The sequence below is a fragment of the Rousettus aegyptiacus genome, unplaced genomic scaffold (genome assembly GCF_014176215.1).
Source record: "Rousettus aegyptiacus isolate mRouAeg1 unplaced genomic scaffold, mRouAeg1.p scaffold_m13_p_7, whole genome shotgun sequence".
Lineage (NCBI taxonomy): Eukaryota > Metazoa > Chordata > Mammalia > Chiroptera > Pteropodidae > Rousettus > Rousettus aegyptiacus.
Genome location: NW_023416310.1, coordinates 66,907 through 86,655, shown reverse-complemented (window position 1 = coordinate 86,655; position 19,749 = coordinate 66,907). Strand labels below are relative to the sequence as shown.

General features: G+C 62.2%; 1 protein-coding gene across 1 annotated transcript; it reads left to right on the top strand.

The window, feature by feature from the left end:
• The first annotated feature begins 286 nt into the window (after positions 1-286).
• On the top strand, positions 287-5,340 carry FAM110C (family with sequence similarity 110 member C). Its single transcript, XM_036224862.1, has 2 exons — positions 287-1,397; positions 4,600-5,340. The coding sequence occupies exon 1, from the start codon at positions 470-472 to the stop codon at positions 1,370-1,372; it is 903 nt and encodes a 300-aa protein (XP_036080755.1). The 5' UTR covers positions 287-469; the 3' UTR covers positions 1,373-1,397; positions 4,600-5,340.
• The last annotated feature ends 14,409 nt before the right edge of the window (positions 5,341-19,749 follow it).

Genomic DNA, 19,749 nt, shown 5'->3' with positions numbered 1-19,749 from the left:
TTAACACTTCAGAGGACCTGAGACACCTGCCTGGGACCCCATTGTCTTTGCCTCCCTAGCTCCGGAAATGCCATCCCTGGCCAGGGAGGGAGTAGGTGGCCGCCTGTGGGGTGAACGAACTTGGTCCCCTCCCACTCTCCCGGCCCTGACCCTGTGTGGTGGGGGGCGAGGGGGGCCCAGAAGGCGGGGTGAGGGGGAGCCGGGAGGCGGGGGCGGGGCCGGCGGGAGGCGGGGGCCTGGGGACTGCGTCCAGCCAGAAGCTGGCCTAGCAAGGTCAGCGAGGACTGGCCGGGAGGAGCCTGAGGGCGGGCACTGGAGCGCTTCGCCAATCGGCGCGGACTCATTTTCGCCCAGACTCGGGACCTGGGCGGGTACCACTAGGCGCCTGCCCCCGCCCCGAGCGGACTTTGGACTTGGCCCGGGACAGACCGGAGCTGGGCTGGAGCCGGCCGGTGTGCCCGCAGCGAGGATGCGCGCGCTGCCAGCCCCAGACGCGCCCCCGGACGCGCGGCTGCTGCCCCGAGACGCCGAGAGCCCCCGGCGCCGGGACGCGGCGGGGCCGGCGCGCGCGAGCGCGGTGGAGAGGCTGGCGGCCGACCGCGCCAAGTACGTGCGGGGCCGGCCCGGGCTCGGCCGCGGCCAGGCCTGCGAGGGCAGCTCCCCCGGGCCGAGCGAAGGGCAGGAGGGCGGCCCCCGGCCCGCGGCCCGCGCCCCCGGAGCCGTGGCGCGCAGAGCCATAGCGCGCAAGCCGCTGAGGCCGGACTCGCTGGTGATCTACCGGCAGAAGCGCGAGGTCGCGCGCGCACCGAGTGCCGACGGCGGCGCGGGGGACTCGGTGAGGAAGGTCACCCCAGGCCCGGGCCCAGACAAGGCGCCGCCGCCCCCCGGGGTGTCCGCGTGGACCGAGTGCGGACCGGTGGCGGCGCCCGCGCCCCCCGCGGCCCCCGCGCCCGCCCCGCGCATCGGGCCGCCCCCCGCAGACCCAGCGGCGCCCCGGGGGCCCAGGCGCGGAGGCCACAGGCGCTCTCAGTCGGACCTCAGCTCCCGCTTCTCCGCGTCCCTGGCCGAGCTGGACGCCTTCTTCCAGGACTGCGGCCTGGAGCCCGAGGTGGTGGCGGCGCTCGGGAGGGAGAACTTCTCCGCGGCGTCCGACCGCGGCGCGCCCAAGGTCCGCAGCGTGAGCGTCGCCACGTCCGACAGCGGCTTCTCCCGGCGCAGCGGCGGCGACGAGGGGCTGCAGGCGGACGAGCTGACGGAGCAGGCGCCCAGCGCCACGTCGGTCATCGAGAGGAACGCGCGCATCATCAAGTGGCTGTACACCTGCCGGCGGGCCCGGGCCACCCCCGGGCAGGGGCTGCAGGGCCCGGCGTGACGCCGCGCGCGGAGCCGCGACCCAGGTGCGACCGGGAGGGGCGTCTGCGACGTCTTGGCGAGTGCGGCCTAGCGCTGCAGGGCCCGCGGGGCCCCGGGCGCGGGAGGGGCGGGCGACGCTGTCCGCAGCCCTCCCGGTGGGCTTCTGCTGTGGGGGCAGCAGCATCGGGCAGGCGGCTGCGCCCGCCGCCGCTGTCCCCCGCCTCCGGTGGGAATCGCCCGGTGGGCGGCCACGCGGCCGGCACGGACAGGCCCCCCACGGGGCACAGGTGTGGCGGGAAAGATCTGTTTGACTAAACTAGTTTTCAGTCGTTCTGACAGCTTCCTAAGGAAAGCCGCTGAGCAGTCTGGTTCACAGGGAGCTTCCGTCTGTGGAGTGGGGCGCGGGTTATGGCTGGCGTCTCAGGGGTCTCAGGGGTCCACGTGCTGCGACTCTGCAGCCCCGCCCCCCCCAGGAGCCCCGGGCTGCTGGGCTGACCTCAAGGTCTTGCCCCTGAGGAGCTAAGGAGCAGTGGCTCCTTCCTGTCACCTGCGTCCCCTGCCCCCCTGCCCGCACGGTGCGGGGGGGGGGGGGGATGTCTCAGGATCGGGAAGGACAAGGAGACTGAATTTTCCCAGGGTTCTCTCTGAGAACCAAGCCTAAACGTCGGACCCCTTTTCTCCCCTTACCCTTCAGTGCCCGGTGACTGCAGTTGAAACAGAAAGCCATGTGAGTGCTTCGTCTGCCCTTGAGATAAACTCATGGAACGCACTGTCTGAGCCGTGGGCAGGACGACGCCCACGCGCCCGTCCACAACTCACCCGTGTTTGGGACTGCAAAATGCCCAACCGTTCCCTCAGTGCAGAGGCGGGAGTGAACCAGAGACGGGGTCCCTGCTTCCTGAGAGCCCAGAAGGGCAGTGACTTAAGTTCTTTCTTAATTTTTGAAGATCATTCTCCACTAGCCTAAGAACCCAAAGAATGTATATAGGTAGCCAGAATTTAAGAACAAATAACAACAACAAAAAATTAGCTTGCATTTGTCATAGATCGTCTCTTTGAACTGAGATGAGTTTGCAAGTGAGTTGGAGACCCCATGAAAACCTTGGTGTAGAGGGTGAAAGTTTTAGGGGCCTGGCCTGGTCCCAGAGGCTCGTGGCCCAGCACACAGCACGCCTAACTGGGACTCGAGGGTCCTGCCTGGTGTCCGTCACCACTCGGCACTCGGGGCGTGGGCTTCCATCAGCCACAGTGGAGGCAAACAGGCAGGTGGTCTGCAGCCGAGTCAGGAATCTGTGTCTCCGGATTCGGAACCCAGAAAAGGAGAATTTGAGTGCCGGCCCACGTGGTCCCAGGAACGGGACAGGCGGGCACTGAGTACAGGAGGGAGCCGGACGGGGAAACAGCCCCGAGACCCCCGGCCCGGCCCACCCCCAGGGCTCCGTGTCGAGGGGTGACCTAAAGGAGGACTCGGAGTCCGGCTCGCGAAGTGGCCTTCCTGAGGCCCTTTTAGGTTTGAGCCGTCAGCCCGTGAGACCTTGCACTTGTGGCAAGGAGTGACAGGCAGGTCACAGCAGAACCAGGAGGCTGCTGAGGGTGAGTCCGTGCAGGGGCTTCCTGTGACTCACCCTGTCCTCCCTCTCAGTCCTGTTTGTTCCAGTGGGTCGGTGTCGCCTGCTTCCTGAGCTGTTTCTTATTATTGCTCAGAGAAGGGAGACACGTCACAAGGACCCTGCCCAGTTTTCTGTCTGTCCTCAGCAGTCATCAGCAGTGTAAATATTTGCTTCACAAATTTACTCCCCTAGATCCAAAACGTAGCTGGGTTTCTGAAACTTCAACCAGGAAGCCAGGTGCCGTGCCAGGCAGAGGGCGGGAGGATGAACTGAGTGCCCTGGGCCTGCTCCAGCCGCCCCGCCCCCGCCAGGGCTGCACCCAGAGCCGGCCAGTTCCTCTCACCTGCCAGGGGCGAATGGGAGCTTGTGGGAAGAGGCAGAAGACCCTTCCTCACAGGGTCACTCGTCTGAGACTCGTCCAGCCGCTCTGGAACCTGGGGCAGCAAGATGCAGGCCGTGAGCGTGCTCCGGCCCAGCAGGGCGTGTGTCGGAATCCACACAGACTAGTTTTGGGGTTTCATGAAAATTTCAGAAAATTTGAGATGAGCAAAGGCTTGCTTTCTAAGTGAAAAAGAAAACAAATGTATTTTATATGAGGCTTTTGTCCCCTTGGTAGAGATATTATCAATTAAAATGAAAATATGCCACCCGGAATTAAATACCAAGTTCATAGGTTTATTACCCGTAGAATGAGGGTGTTTGCTTTTCGAAGTTGAGGGTTCAGAGCTGGATGACTCTGTGCCACACCCACTGGGTGCCGTGAGTCACGGACAGTTGCACGTGGGCCTCCGCTGCATTCTCCTCCCAGCATGTAATTCATGAACGCGGCTCTCAATCCGGGGTGGTTAGTCATCTTCCTGTCCTTCAGTTCATCAAAATGATAGGTCTGCTCAAATTTAGGTCTCTGGTTCTCTGTCTTTTCCAAAGAATATGTGTTACTGATTTTCCTGTCATTAGAAAAGAATGGGAACTTGTCCTTCAGGTTATTGGGGCTTGACGTTGTTTAATGTGAAGACAGAAATCTCAGATATTCCGTGGCCGTCTGCACACTGGCCTTTGAGAAAAAGGAGCACTGAGACCCCAGCTCTGGGGGGACAGCGCTGTGCCTCACTGTTTGGGGACGCCCTGGGGGATGGGCGGACGCTCGGGGCCGGCCTCTTGGCCCCCTGGAGAGGTCCTGCTGGTGAAGGGTGCACTGTGTCTGCCCCCTGCGGCTCGGCCCCGTGGCCTGCCTGGGCCCTGTTGCGGCGTTCACTCTGTGACAGCACTGTCCCTACCCAGCGCGCCTTCTTTACGGCCCCAGGAGTCGTTAGGGCCAAACAGAAACGTTAAAGGTCCGGAGAAAGGCCTGCAGGGCGATGGATATGTGTTCTGTCCGGTGAAAGCTCTTTTCAAAATGTAAAATGCGAAAAGGAGATGTTGTGAAGTGCAGAAAATACACAAAACCGAAGACTTTGAAGTGTAACGTGTGGCCTTGACCTCGAGCCTAGACTGGTGCTGGTCTGCTGCCCGGGACCCCTTCCCAGCGCCGGGGTCCCCTGAAGCATGTCAGGGTGACTCGCACCCAGGGCTGTCCTCACTGCCACAGGTCTTGTCCAGTGCGCCCAGGTGACCCCACGATTGCTCTTTTCCCCAGGAACAAAGAACCCCCCTGAAGAAGCGTGAGTCCGAAACTGCAGAGAAGATGGGATCGTGGCCCTCACACGTCAGGAAGCAGCCGAGGGGGCCCCCTGGGGCCGGCGGGGCTCCAGACGACTCCCTGTCCGAGGGACCCGCAGACTTGTGAGGCCGCTTACAGGGATCTCGAAAAACAGGCAAAGAGCATGACAACCAGGCGCACCACGGTGGTGGCCGCTGTCGGTCACCTGGACAGGTGGGCGCGTTTGAATCAAAGTTCTGCGTTGGCGAGAAGGCGGCCCCGCCCCAGGACCCAGCGGTGGGGTCACCCACCTGTCCGAGCCCCTCCTGCGTTGTGGGCGGTGCCGAGAAGCGTCCTCGCCCCGCTCAGGGTCGCTGAGGAGCTGGCGCGGCCTCCGCTGGCCCAGCAGCCTCGTGGCCCCAACCTCCGAAGGGAGGGGCGCTGTCCCCAGGTGGGCGGTGACCCAGCGACCGCGCTGGCGCGTGACGCCCGGGGCACAGACTCAGCTGTCAGGGCGGTGACGGCGGCCCAGGGCACCGCGTCGCCGTCACGCGACGGAGCTCCGTGTTCTCTGCAAGAACGAAGCGCTTCGGGAGGAGAGCGCGAGAGCCGCCTGGAAGCCGCGCATCTCGCGCATCTCGTTCCGCGCGGGCCTCTGTCTAACGCCGCGTGCCGTCTTTTGACCGTTTCGCCGCGAGTGGCTCTGCGAGGTACCTAAGTGTCTATTTTTACAGTGACTGGTCTCCGGACCCTTTTTCTTCCCTGCACGCAGCTCCAGCTCTAACCACACGTTTGAGGCTCATTTCCTCCCTTCTCGTTTTCTCGCGGTCATCGTTCCGCGCCTCGCGCTTCGTCCCTTTCCCGCTTCGGCCCGTGAGCGGAGCGCGCGCCGCGCGGGGACGCGCTGCGCAGCGCGACGACCCGGTGGGGGCGAGTCCGAGGGGCGCGCGGGCCAGCGAGCAGGCCCCCCGCGCCGCGCCCCGCCGCGCCCGAACCGCGGCCGCCTCGCCGTGCACGCGCCGCTGCGCCGCGGGGTCCGCCCGTTCCGCGCGCGCGCCACGGTCCCTGCCGCGCGGACACGCGGAGCCGAGAGCCGGGCCGCGTTTGGCGGCGACCGCGACGGTGCCACTCAGCGTCACACGGCAGACCGAAAGCGGTTTCTGAAGCGGTTTCTCTTCGTGGCCGTCCAGAGCCGACACGCCGCTCGCGCCCGGAGCGCACCGCGGCGGGTCCCGCGGCAGCGAAACGAGGGGTTTTTGTCACCGACCGACGCCGCTTCGCGCATCTGTTCGGTGCGGACACCGCCGAGGCGGAGCGGTGCCCACGACGGCTTCTCGCGCCCGGCTCCCTCCCTTTCCCCTGCCGCCATCAGCAGACGCGAGGCGGGGGTGCCGGGGTTCCGGGGAGCGGGGGTTCCGGGGTTCCGGGGTCTCGGGGAGCCGAGGGTGCTGGGGTACCGCGGGTGCCGGGGTTCCGGGCGTTCCGGGGTTCCGGGATTCCGGGGTGCCTGGGTTCCAGGGGTGCCGGGGTTCCGCGGGTTCCGGGGTGCCGGTAGCACCGGGGGTTCCGGGGTGCCGCGGGTGCCACGGGTGCCGGGGTTCCGGGGGTGCCGGGGGCGCCGGGGGCGCCAGGGGTGCCGGGGGCGCCGGGGGTGCCGGGGCTCGTCGTGCGGCGGCCGCACGGTGTCTGGAGGCTCCAGGCCACCCCGGAGATGCGGCGCCGCGACGACGGTTTTGAACATTTAGGACAGTATTTTCCTTTCACTGCTTCATCAGCCTTTTGCTTTAAAAGGGCTTTTTTTCTCCGTGTTTTATTAATGTCCTCACTGGAAAATGAGAACAAAGGTGAGACGAGAGCCGGTTTGGAGCGCCTGGCGGCGGCTCGTGCGCGCAGCGCGCACGGAGCGCGGTTCGCCCCGGGCGCCCGCTCGGCCCGCAGCCGGCGGCGGCGCGGAGGCCGCGGGGTCCGGTCCGCGCTGACTTCCCGGGGCCCTTCGGCGGCTCGTCCCAGACGCTGCGAGCGGCCGCAGGGAGGCGCCCTCCGGGAGGGTGAGGGAGTCGCTGCCGCGGGGCCGGGGCCGCGGGCACAGCCTCCCGCCGTGGCCTCCCCCGCTCCGGCCACGAGTTCCGGCCTCTCAGTTGCCCTTGTGGAAAGTCGGTGAAGCCGGAAGCAGTGAAGGGAGGCACAGTGGTTAGGTGTTTGCATTCTGCTTGTTTTTAGCAATGAAATAAATAGATCTACATAATATTTAAATGTTCCAGGTTAGAAATATTGATTAAGAAGGAAACTGAGTTCTCAGGCAAGAGCTTGTAGCTCAGGTTGCAGACGCTTCCGGAACAGCGATGGCGGGAAACGGGCCTCACTCGATAATGTGACCTGGGGAGCGCTGAGGTGCCCCAGACTCCACAGCTGATTGTCATTGTCAGGTTCTCTGCTCGAACGCTGTCATTAAAATGAATCATTAAACCATTATTAACCCTTCATCTTTCATTCAAAATAGAATGTTAGTCTCCTTAGAAGGAGGGAAATGAACCCCGGGAGCAGACAGGGCCCCGCCTGCGAGCACCTGCCTAGGACGGGTGCCAGGACGGGAGGCCGCAGTGTCTGCTGAACCCACGTCCTGCTGCCCCCCAGCGGTGCTGCAGCAGCCATGCTCCTGAGCAGCGGCGACTTCAGCCCAGGACAGACCGCCGCTGGCAGTGAGCAGAGCTCACCTGCCTGAGGGGCCGAGCTCCGCGCTGGGCACAGGTCCCCAGGCTCCCTACTGTGAGATGCTCGCCTGCTGGGGGAGGGCCCAGACCTCTGATGAGGATGGATAGGTGGATCATAAATCATAGGCGGATGGGCAGACGATGACAGGGACGGGCGACCCAGGGAGGGAGGCCAATCGGTCTGGGCTGGAACCCAAAGCCCGAATCATATAAAGAATCCAGCAATGGTGAAGGAAGGCGAGCCGATTATGAATGGCGTACTTTTCCGCTGAGAGGTTTATTTCAATCCCTGGAGGTCCTTTACCCTGGCAGCTTAAATCTTGGACGTCTAAACCGAACAAAAGCAGAACACGTTACAAATGGAGCCGCGGGACCTGGTCTGGATGTGGCCAGCAGGTGGTTGTAGGAGGCTGCCTCCCTTAGCTCTTAGAAGTCCACTTTCCAAACAGGAAAAGAATAAAAAGAGTCGATACAGCCAAGGAGCCGCGACTCTGCGGCCGGGCGGCCTGCTGAGGGGTGGTGCTCGGGTGAGTGACATGGCCGTGGAGGAGCCAGGAGGGCTCAGGCTGGGACGAGTTGCTGACCTTGCCCGGAGTGGAGGACCGGGTTCTCCGAGCTGCTTAGCGGGTCGGTACTGCAGCATCCTCCGTGCAGAAGGGCCGTGCGTGCCGAATGTCGGGGGTTCTTACTCAGCTTTCCTTGTGGGTGTGTGAGGTGCCGGAGAGTGAGCGTATCCGCGAGGGCATCTGCTGAGGTGGCAGAGACGCACTCAGTCAGGACTATGACTGGTAAGGCTGGAAGTGACATTAGAAGCGTGTCGTTCCCCCGCAAAAGACCCCAAGTAGCTCAAGCAATCTCGAGGAAGAACAAAACTGGAGATATCATGCTTTCAGTCGCTCCTGGATTTCAAGTCATGCCACAAAGCTGCTGTAATCGAAACAGCACGGCGCTGTGCAGAAACAGACACGCAGCTCAGCGAACAGCACAGAGAGCCCGGGGCTACGCCCACACCTACGTGGCCCCTGAGTCCACGGCGCGGGAGGCCGGACGGCACAGGGGTGACGGCCGTCTCTTCAAGAAGCGGCGCTGGGGAAACGGAAGCTGATCATTTTCTCACACTAGATACAAAAGAAACTCAAAACGGATTTAAGACTTAAATGTAAGAACTGAAACCATAAAACTCCTAGAAGAAAACGTGGGCAGCAAACTCTCCGACACATCTTAGCAATATTTTTTTGGATGGATCTCCTTAGGCAAGGGCAACACAAGAAAAAATAGTAATTTGGATGAGATCAGACTAAGAGGCTTTTGCACAGCAAAGAAACCATCAAGAAAAGAAAGCTGTTGTAAAAGATATATCCAGAAAGGGGTTAATATCCAAAATGTATAAAGAACTTATACAATTTAACCCCCCAAAAAATCCAAATGCCAAATGGGCAGAAGACTTGAACTGACATTTCTCCAAATAGGACATGCAGATGGCCAACACATATACGAAAAGATGCTCGATGCCACTGGCCATCAGGCAAATGCAAATCAAAACCACGATGAGATATCACTCCACACCTGTTAGAATGACCATGGAGGTTCCTCCGAAAATTAAAAATAGAGCTGCCATATGACCCAGCACTTTCATTCCTGGGTATTTATCCGAGAAAATGAAAACACTAATTCAAAAAGAGATACGGAGTGCTGTGTTCATTCAGCATTATTTACAGCAGCCCAGACGTGGGCGCAACATGACAGATGGCCGGGGAGAGGAGAGACGGAATGTCCCTCAGCCACGAAAAAAGACGGGACCGTGCCGTCGGCAGCACCGACCTGGAGGGCGTTGTGCTGGGTGAAATAAGTCAGACACAGACAATGCCATGTGAGTTCACTTCTATGTGGTATTTTAAAAAAACCCCAAACAGAAATCAGACCCGCGAAGAGCAGACTGGTGGGAGGCGGCCGCCGGAGTGGAGAGGACTCACGGGCACAAGCCTCCAGCTCCAGAGCAAGTCGTGGGGATGTAAAGTCCAGCGGACAGTCGATGACGGGACCTCGTGCGGCACCAGGTCCTTGCGAGGCTCATTGTGGTGATCGCGTCACAAGGTGCATAAACGTCGAATCGCCGTATGGCGCATCTGGACTGGTATAATATCGTATGAAGCAAGAAATCACGTGCCCCCCGCCGCCGTCCTCCAGCAGGCGCCTGGCCAGGGCGGCCGGCCCTTCGTGTCCTGGGTCTTGGGAAGAAGAGCATCTGTGGGTGGCCAACTGACTCCCCGGGTTTGCTCTGAGTCCCTTCCTGGGAAAGCTCTCGTGAACGGGGCGGGCCGGGCTGGAAGCTGCTGTGACAGCACCAGAATCTCCCGCTCTCACCGAGGGCCACGGGGGCCCTTCCACCCGGTGGGGGACCCCGGGCTCAGGACTGCGGAGGGGGGTTGGAGCCCAGCTGAGCCCTGCACCGGGCTGGGCCTGCAGGGAGATGAGGAGGGGCCCAGGCTGCCGGGCTCCCTCAGTGGCAGGGACCCCACCCAGTGCTGTGCGGCCTCGCGTGGGGGAGCCGAGGCCACGAGGGTCCGAGGAGGGACGCGGCCAGGCGAGAGCCAGAGCCGAGTGCGCCCTCCAGTCTCTGCGGCTGTCACAGCCAGTGCCCAGCGGGCGCTGAGAGGAGGCGTCACTGACCTAAGCCGCTCTGATACGGTGTCCCACGCTGAGTCCCCGTCACCACCCGCTGGGTGACGGCGATGCCGCCGCCGCGGCTCAGAGTGCGGCACCGCGGGGAGGGAGCTCGCCGCCTGGCCTGCGTTGACAGTTCTGTGTTGAGGACACACGTCTCGAAAGTAGAAATCAAGAGAACTCGAGAGGGAAAGTGAGCAGGCCCGTGAGGTGAGCGGGGCCGGCCACGCCCTGCGGGAACCGGCTGGGCCAGGAGCAGTGGCTGGAGGCAGGGGGATCTGGCTCCCCTGGGAGGCGGGCGGAGCCGTGGCTGCCTCGGCGGCCGCTGCTCGGCAGAGAGGTAGGAAACGGCCACAGGTGCAGGGGAAGAGGGAACCCACGGGGTCACTCCGGAGCTCCGGAGAGCTCGACAGCCATAGTTCAAAAGAGAGAAAGTCAAGACGTTGAAAGGCCCTGGCGCCGTCCAGGCCGCCTGTCGGCTGCTGCTTTGCAGGTGAGAAGGAAGTGGACCCAGAGCGAACTCTGTAAGCGGCTGGGCAGAGGGGAGCACACCTGTGTGGCTGGAGCGCACGCACCTGCGGGGCTGGAGCGCACGCACCTGTGGGGCTGGAGCACACACACCTGCGAGGCTGGAGCGCACGCACCTGCGGGGCTGGAGCACAGCACCTGTGTGGCTGGAGCACGGCACCTGCAGGGCTGGAGCGCACACACCTGCGAGGCTGTGTGGCACCCGTATGGCTGCGCACAGGGGGCCTGACTCCGAGGAGGAGGAAGCCTCCCGCACTCCGCCGGCATCGCTCAGGTGCTCGCCGAGCGTCAGAGTTTCTAGAAATAAATGTCACAACATGCGCAGTGTGGGAGGAGAATCTGCCGTCACAGACGCCCAGCGAAGGCCCTGTTTGCAATCAGGGCCTCGTGCCCAGGCCCCGCCGGCTTGTTTGAAAGACCCGCCCATCGCGAGGGTTGTGAGCTGCGTGTGCCACGGGCCTGGAGGGCATGTGGGGGGGTCTTCCTCACAGCAAAGACTCCCCTCCCGGGTCCTCAGCCGTGTCCATGGCTCAGGATCACACAGTATGCCCATTTCCCCGGGGACGCCGCCCTGATTCGGGGCATTGGCGAGCACGCCACAAACTCACCCTGACACACCCGGAGCAGATGTGGGGTGACTCCCAGCTCTGTTCTCTGCTGGATATTAAACGCGAGCGCGGCGGATACCTGGAGAGAGCCGGTCCTTAGCACAGCGGCTGCTCGCGTCCAGGAGTCGCCCCACTTTGTTGGGTGACACCAGGTCACACTGGGGTCCTCGTGGTCCTTCTCGCTTTCATGTCACAGGGTTCCGAGTCCCTCCCTGTCCCCTTCCTTGTCCTCCAAAGCGTTACACTCCCACGGCCTTAACACTGGAAGCTCTTTAGCTGTTTTTATTCTTGTGTTAGCCGAAAAGTGTATAAAACACAAGTAAAAACTCAAGTGGTAAAGAAAGGAACTAAGTCACTCCCCCGACAGTCGTTGGTCCTGTTTTCTAAGAAATCGTCACGTAGAAGTACTCCCGAGTGCGGATGCCAGTCCTCGTGCTATTTGACCTTGGGGGGCGACAGACACGGGCTTTCCCCACCGTGACACAGGAAAGGAGGGTTCCACCGCGCTGGGGCCGCAGCGGGTCCTCTGGGTGCCGCTCGAGGGATCCCAGCAGCGCCTCCCACGAGCTTCTGATTTCTGGTCCCCCACCTATTTCATCTTCTCCACGCCCCGAGGTCCATTTGACGGGTTTGGGGCGCCTTTCGAGTGTGGGCGGACTTCTCTGTGGCGCGCGTCCCCGAAGCACCCACGTCGTGTGCTTCCCACGCTCCTGCGGCACAGGTGTCTGGGAGAAGGCCGCCGGCCAGGGCTTGGTGACAGGTGTGAGCCTCACTCGGGGGGCCAGGAGGTACAGCCGAAGCATGCAGAGGCCGAGATTCTTCCTTAACGCGAGGACGACTCCAAACCAGACCTGCATAAGGCGTTCGGGAAATGATTAATCAGCCTCGTAGACACCCTTCCCTCCCCCCCCGCCCCCGATTTCTGATTTCTGGCTGTTGCTTTCCTTAAAAGAAGTGGGACCTCTGCTCCCCGGAGCCCGTCTCCCCTCTGTGACCGGCCGGCTCTCTGGGCGGCACGACTTGGCTGTCACAGTTCGTGCTCCCTTTCCAACGGAGAGTGTTTCTCTGCGGATGAGGCCGGCCTTGCCCCGCCTCTGACGTCTGGGCGCTCTGGTTCATTTCCCTGAACTGACTGATTATCCGCCAGAAACGGCATCCTTCGCCGGTGCTCCCCAAATCTCAGTTAAATCACTCGGCTTCCAGAATTAGAAGGTCTAGACAGTTTCATGGCTGGCTGAACCTGGAGCAGATGGTCAAAGCCTTTTAGCCTCATGTTTACGTGAAGGGGTTCCCAGCCTCGGGGACAGGGTGGCCTGTGCTGAGAAGAGACGCCCACGGAGAGGCAGACTCATTGAGAAGGGGCAGCTTAAATCCAAGCCCGGCGTTGCAAATGGCCAGGAATAGGGCATCTTCGTCACAGGAGCCTGGAAGCCGCGGGTGGGGCCACGTCTGTCCCCGGCGCCCGCGCCTCTCTGCCCAGGGGGGAGCGTCAGGCTCTTCTCCCCCGATGTTTCCTGGAGGGAAACGGAGGCAGACTGCAAAGCAGTCGGCGCGATTGACTGAAAAGCAGATAAAGCGGCGGCCGAGGCCGCGTGGACGCCGCGCAGGCGCCGCCCGCCCGGGATCAGCCGCCGAGGCGGGTGCAGAAGGTGCCCGGATGCGGGGTGCTGAGCGGGACCCGCGGGCCGGCGGCCACACGACCAGCGACCACAGAGCCGAGTCTGCGCCCAGGGCCCCTCGCGTGTGCTGCTCCCGCCGGACGGGTGAGTGGGAGTCGCCGCTCGGGGCCGGGAAAGGCGCGTCGGAGCCCCAGGGAGCGAAGCGCCCGAGCCCACGGGGGTCCCGAGCGCAGTCGAGGCAGAGCCGGAGCGTGGCGCACCGGGGGCTCGCGGTTAGCTGACGGCTGATGTGGACCAGTGTGTGCGCCCAGGCAGGCACATGTGTGCGTGTGAGCGTGTGCCTGTGTGCGCCTGGGCGGGTGTGTGTGTGCGTGTGTGCACACTGCGGGCACGTGTGTGCGTGTGGGAGCGTGTGCCTGTGTGTGCGTGGAGGGCACACGCGTGCTGCTGAGAGGCCTGGCTGTGGAACTCGGCTCCTTCGGGAAGGACCCTTCGAGGCGGCTGGCCCGTCGCCGCTCAGGCAGCTAGCGTTTCGGGTCGGGCCGTCTCCCGCAGACGTTCAGTAAGTGCAGGTCGCACACTTCATCGTAGCCTTCTTCCCTCCACCCCCCTCACCGGTGTGCTCAGTTGACAAAAGGTGATGGCAGAAAATTAAACACGCGGAGGAAGGAGCTGCCCAGAAAGCCCCGGGTTGCCGTGAGTCAGGGGGAGCGGCGCCCTCCCCCCCCCCAGCCCGGCTCCCGCCCCTTCCGCCCCGGTGCCAAGCCTTTCCTGTCCCTCCAGCTCTTTTCACGCTCTGTCAGCACTGGGAGGGGATTTATCTTTCATCAGGAGCGCCGTGTTCAGGTTGCTGCACGTCACCTACCCGGAGCAGGGCCGTGGCAAGCCCGGGCTGGATCCCAGTGATTGATGGGAGGCATAAAATAATGAGGAATAAACCACAATTGGCAACAACGCCTCAGGGGCCATGTGAGAAGGTCGCCAGTCAAGAAATAGGGCTTTCCGACCCGAAGGTGTCGCGAGACTCCTTGCTCTCAGCTCGACATTCTCGGGGTAAATTTACCTCCACGGAGACAGCTCGGTGTGCGTGAACGCGCTCCGGGCACCTTTCCACGCACGTCGCCGACTCTAGTAAGGTGGACGCGGGTCACGGGGGCCCCATCAGACCCCACCGCGTGTGGTTGTGAGCACCCTGAACACGAACATAGGGCAGCACTTAACGGTGCTGGACGTGAAAACTTGGAAAGCACTCTGACCCGGTAAAATCCCATCGGTGGTGGAGGTCACGCCACGGTCGGTGACCAACAGCCCTGCGCGGCCCAGGACTGTCCCGGAAACGTGGCTGTTGGTCACCCAGAAGCGGCCAGGCGTTCAGAGCGCAGAGTCCCCACTCTCGGAGCCTGGATCTCCTTTCTGGGTAATTTATTAAAGGACCTGTGTGGATTGCTGATTCATCTTCACAGTTTAAAACAGAAATGAAGAGAGAAAAAGGAAAACAGGAGGAAGAAAACTATTTCTAAAATGATCAGTGGAATTTAAAATGGTGCAGTTTCTTTCAAAACTAGCCTGCAGGTTCTAAAAAAGCCATTCGACCCATCAATTCTACTCCTAAGTATCTACCCAAGAGCGTTGAAACACACGTCCACACAAAAACTGTGCACAGCGGTTCATGGCAGTGTGATTCACAATAGCCGGAGGGTGGAGCCCGAACGTCTGCCAACCGATGAGCGGATAAGTGACATGGACATGCGCGTAGTGGAATGCTACTGCACTGTGCGCGGGCCGGGCTGCGCCGTGACAGAGGCCGACTCCGCGGAAGGAGCCGGATGCGAAGGACCTCGGGGGCCGTGTGTCTGTTTGTAGAAGTGTCCAGAACAGGCGAGTCTGTGTAGGTAGAGAGCAGGTCAGTGGGTGCCAGGGGCTGCTGAGTGGTCAGGGTTTCTTTATGGGGTGATACGAACATTCTAGAATGAAGTAGTCATGATTGTACGGCCTCATGACTGTACTAAATCCCACTGAATTATACCCCTTAAATGACTGGATGGGGTGGTATGTGAATTACATCTCAGTTTGAAAATCCAGAGTATTTTCCATAGAAGAAGTTTATGAGTTTCCAGATGGAGAAAACAATTCAGAGCCGCCTACAGTGAATTGCAAAGGGTCCCACACAGCGACACGTCATTGTGATGTTTGAGGGCATTGGGGGGAAAGACCTGAAAATCTTCCCATGAGGCGGAGGAAAAAGGTCTACAAAGAATCAAAAATCAAAATTGCATTGAAGTTCTTGATAGGAATTTTGGAAGAAAATGGAATTTGGCCTCATTTCCAAGACAGAACTTCTGTTTTTCTGAAGCCGACCAAACCTCCGATCCGCTGTGAGAGCAGAATGCAGAGGCTCCTGGGTGTGCGGAGCATTCGAAGCGTCGCCTTGTGCCAGGAGGCCCCTGGCTGACGGGAACCCCGGGGACCAAGGGATGACCGAGGAGGCGGGCGCACAGCGGAGCCCCGGCCACGAGCATGTCTGCTGTGCGCCTTCGCGACGTCTGCCACCACTGCCGGGCAGGAGCCGCGTGTCGAACACGGGGCGGCTTGGCCCACTGACCCTCCCACGGGGCCGCGCAGCGGCTCCCTCCCTGGCCGCCCGGCGGCAGAGACTCCACGCTTTCTCGCCCTGGCGCTCTCTCTGTGGGTCTGTGGGATGCGGTCAGACACGCGAAGACGCGGGGAAGCCGGAGACCCCCGCAGACTGAACCCCGTGGACCCCTTCGCGTCCTGCCGTGGGCCCCCCGCATTCGCCTACCAGTTCCTGAACACTTTTTATTTAGAACCAGTTTATTCTGAACGTTAGCATGTTTTTAACGGAGAAATGTTCAGCCTGTCCCGGCCTCTGCATCACCCCGACCTACGGTCAGAGAAACTGTCGTGAAAAGCTCAGCGTCAGCCTCTTGGGGACCCGTCCTCCAGCCGGGCGCCCCCCACACGCCTTCTCACACTTCCCAGCCGGGCGCCCCCCGGCAAAGACATTTCTTTCAACCTTTTTAAAAATATCGTATCAATTATAGTTGACATGCAATATTATACGAGCTTCAGGTGCACAGCACGGCAATCGGACGCTGACGACACGCATGCAGCGATCGCCCTGCTGAGTCCGGCGTCCGCGCGATGCCACACAGTCGAGACGGCACTGCCGACTGCGTCCCCCACGCTCACGCCGCGTCCCCACGGCGCCGCGACGCAATCCCTCCCGTCTGGCAGCCATCGAAACGCTCTGTGTCCACGAGTTTGTGTCTGTCGTTTGCTTATCCCGTTCTCCAGAGTCCGCCTGTGGCATCTTTCTCTGCCCAACCTTCTCCACTCAGCACCGCACCCGGCAGGTCCCTCCATGCTGTCGAGATGCAAGGTTTCATTTTTGCATGGCCGAGCGATCGTCCCCTGGACGCATGCAGCACCTCGTCTTCGTCCATTGACAGACATCCGGGTCCGCTCCACATCTCGACTACTGTAAATAATCCTGCAATGAGCAGGTGGACCCTCATGTCCCTTCAGAGCAGAGTTTTGGGTTTCTTCAGCTGCATCCCACCCAGGAGCGGGATTACTGGGTCCTTCTCTGTCTCCGGTTAGGTCTGTTTCGTCTGGCATAACCACGGCTAGCCCGGCTTTTCTGTTTGCTTCCATTTTCACGAAACAGCTTTCCTCATCCCTTGAAGTTTAGTCTGTGTGTCTTTCGATCTGAAGGGAGTCTCTTGTAGGCGGCATGTGTAGGGGTCTTGTTTTCTTATCCATTCAGCCACGCTATGTTTTGATTGGAGCATTGAATCCATTTACATTTAAAGTAATTGTTGATAGATACGTAGTTATTGCTATTTTATTTTTTATGTTTTTGAAACTTTTTCCTTCTTCTTTCTAAATCCCACCAACATTTCCGGGAATACTGGCTTAGAGGCGATGACCTCCTTTAGATTTTTCTCACCTGGGAAGCTCTTTTAGTAGAGTGGCCTTACGCAGTAGGTGTCCTGTGAGGCCCAGGGCACGGCCTCCCTGGCCACCTGAGCCACCGGTGTGTCCCTCGTGTGGGTCATGTGCCCTCCTGCAGGAGTTGTCTTGGTCGCTGTTCGCATGTCGGTGGGAGGGACTGACCCTCAGGCTGATTGTCTGCAAGGACTGGCGTGACCAGTGGAGGAGCCGCCGAGCAGGGGCTGATTCTCTTTAGCAGGGCTCTGGTGCCTTCTCGCTCTACTTTGGGGCGCGCCATCCTCAGATGTGGCCCTGGGGAGTGCTCCAGCTCAGACTGAAGCTGGCTACTGGGCCCGCAGGCCAGGGCCTCCCGGGAGGGGCCCCGTCACAGGCCAAGTTCAGCCACAGCCTGTGCCCTGCCCGGGGCCACCTGGCAGGAGCCGCCAAGCAGTCTGTAGATGGCCTCCACCTGCGCTGGGCTTGGGGTGCTCAGCAGGAGGTACGGGGCCCACCGAGGGCAGATGCTGCCTGTTTAGGGTTTGCGAACCTATGAGAGATGTTAGGAAAGGTCATAATGTGAGCCCAGACAGGCCGTTTGTGTGGAAGAGCCACCGGAGGCGGCTTGCGTGGGTCGCACACTGGGAGGGGCGGGGCCACCTGTGTTAGTCACGCTGATGGAGACTCAGATATGGTGGCGCCCGAGCCAGCATGCAGGGCGAGGCGGGGTGGGGGGCGCTCGGCACAACGCGGTGGATTCTGCCCGCCCTTCTGCCTGGGGGAAGCGGCCCCTCCAGCCCTCGCCCTGAAGCCAGGCGTCCCAGTCCCTCCCAGCGGCCCCGGGCGCCTTCCACGCTCAGCCCCAGTGCCAGAGCTCAGAGAGGGGCCCGGCAGCAGCGAGTCTGCATGCGGGCCCTTCGAGAGGACACCTGTGACTCCCGCGGTCCTTCGTGCCACTGAGCCACCGTCCCCACTGGCTTCCACAGCCAGACGTTGTGGGGAGTCCTCTCTGCATCACTGGAGCCTGGGCGGGGGAGCCTGGTGTGGGCCGGGACCCCTCACCCCCCCGGGGGACTCCGCAGCTGAGACACGCCTCGATGGCCAACCGCTCACGCGGGCGCGAGACCCGCCCGCTTCTGGTCTCCTCCCCTCCGACCGGTCTCAAGGTGGCCTCTTCCGTGTGTCCCTAGTTGTAGGACTTCTGTTCAGCCAGACCTCGGGCACCTCCTGGTGAGGGCCGCTCTGCAGCGTAGATGGGATTCCGGTGCGGCTGTGAGCCCCACGCCCCCCTCCACTGCCATCCCGGCCGGAAGCCCCTCTCGAAAATCTTAACGAAGCTCTGCTTAGCTGTTGGTCCCCTGGTGCCCTTGTGACTCACTTTATGGCCCCCACGGCTTCCGCGAGAGGAACAGAGAGGCAGGCCAGCCGGTCACCGCCAGCGCCCACAGCCCCGACGCGCGCCTGCCTCTGAGCACGCGGCTCACTCTGAGTCGGCCTCCGAGGCGCTCGCCGTCGGCCTCTCTCACCTGCAGGAGGGAACCACACGATGCTCGACGGTGTTAAGTCTCTGAAGAGTCACAGGCGTCGCCCAAAAGCCCGAGGGGAGCATGGGAGCCGAGCCCCCGGGTTGCACCCCGGGTCACACCTGCCGGAGCTCATCACAGAGGGCGGCTGGTCATTCCGTCGGATCCTCGGAGAACGGGTCCAGGTCCAGGTCGGGGATGCCACCCGCCCTGGGATGGAAAGCGGGCGTGTGGGACGCCCTCGCTCGGCGCAGGACCCCGATGGCTGGGCTCGCCCGCCCCAGCCCCACGGGCACTGCCAGGCTATCGCATCTCCATGATGCAAACTGGAGCCGTGTCCTCAAGTCCGGCTTCTCGTTATCCTCGTGAAATATTCCGTGCTTGTCCCACGGCCACCCCAGCAGCACACGACGGTCACCGCCGTCTTCCAGATAAGACCCACACCCGGGGTCCACCCCCTTTGGCCTCCAGCAGCCGGGGAGGCCCGATCCCACTGGCTAAGCAACACCCCAAGTCTCGGTGGCTCGTGGAGCTTCTTCCTCAGGTACCTGGTCTTCGTGGTCAGCGGGGAGGGAGCTCGACCCCTCGCGCAGACCCAGCCCTGGGCCGAGGGCCGTCAGCATCGCACCAGCTGCCGTGTGGTGCAGGGAGGACTGGTGACTCGCGCGGGCGTCGGGGCGTCTGCCGGGGTGCTCTCAGGGCACGCCTCCCCCCGCCTCAGCCAGGGAAAGGCGCACCGCCACGCCCAGCTGCCAGGAGATGAGCGAGCAGAGAGAGACGGGTCCCTGGAGGCCTGTGAGCAGATGACAACCAGAAGTGCAGTGCCCGCCCCACGCCCCGCAGGCCTCGGCCTCCAGCAGCCTCCCCCCCTCCCGCCCTCCTTTTAATCTCTCTGAGCTTCCAGGACGGACAGGACTCAGCCAGGGTCACACGTGAGTCAGGGGCTGAGCCCGGCCATTGCTTGTCCAGCCCCCTGTCCTGGACTCTGATAGCAGGAGGACCAATTGTCTGCTCTGGTCACTGTTTCGAGTCCCACTCGCCCTCAGTCTAGGGTCGTGGAGGGCCTCAGAGGTCAGCAGGGCGTCCTCCCGCCCTCCCACCTGGGAAGGGGCTGCTGGCACCATTGCTCGGTCACCCCAGGGTGCAGCTCAGACCTGACATACGAGGGCGCCCAGTGGAAACGTGTGGGTTAGTACAGGACAGGGTGCAGTGGCCGTCCAGCCCCGGGAGCATCCTTCCTGCGGGCTGGTGGGCCTCCCGGAACTGGCTGGTCCTTCCTCCCATCCCGGTGGGCGGCGGTGGACAGTGGGGTCTCAGACAGGACAGCCCGAGGCCTGCGACCATGGAGGCCGGCACCTGGGCCCCGCACCTCAGGCCGGGCACTGGGCAGCCCCGGCAGCCCCTGACATCCACGTGGGCGAGACCAGCGCCGCCCCCCGCACAGCCTCAGCCGCCAGGCCGGGAGCAGACCCGGGGCGGAGAGTGTGGCCCTGGCCACAGCGGCCTTTGGGCGGAGTGCGGTTCCCGCACCCCTGGGCTGTGG

Bases quoted from the DNA above. Each gene is read 5' to 3' on its own strand.
- FAM110C (XM_036224862.1), top strand. From the start codon at position 470: ATGCGCGCGCTGCCAGCCCCAGACGCGCCCCCGGACGCGCGGCTGCTG.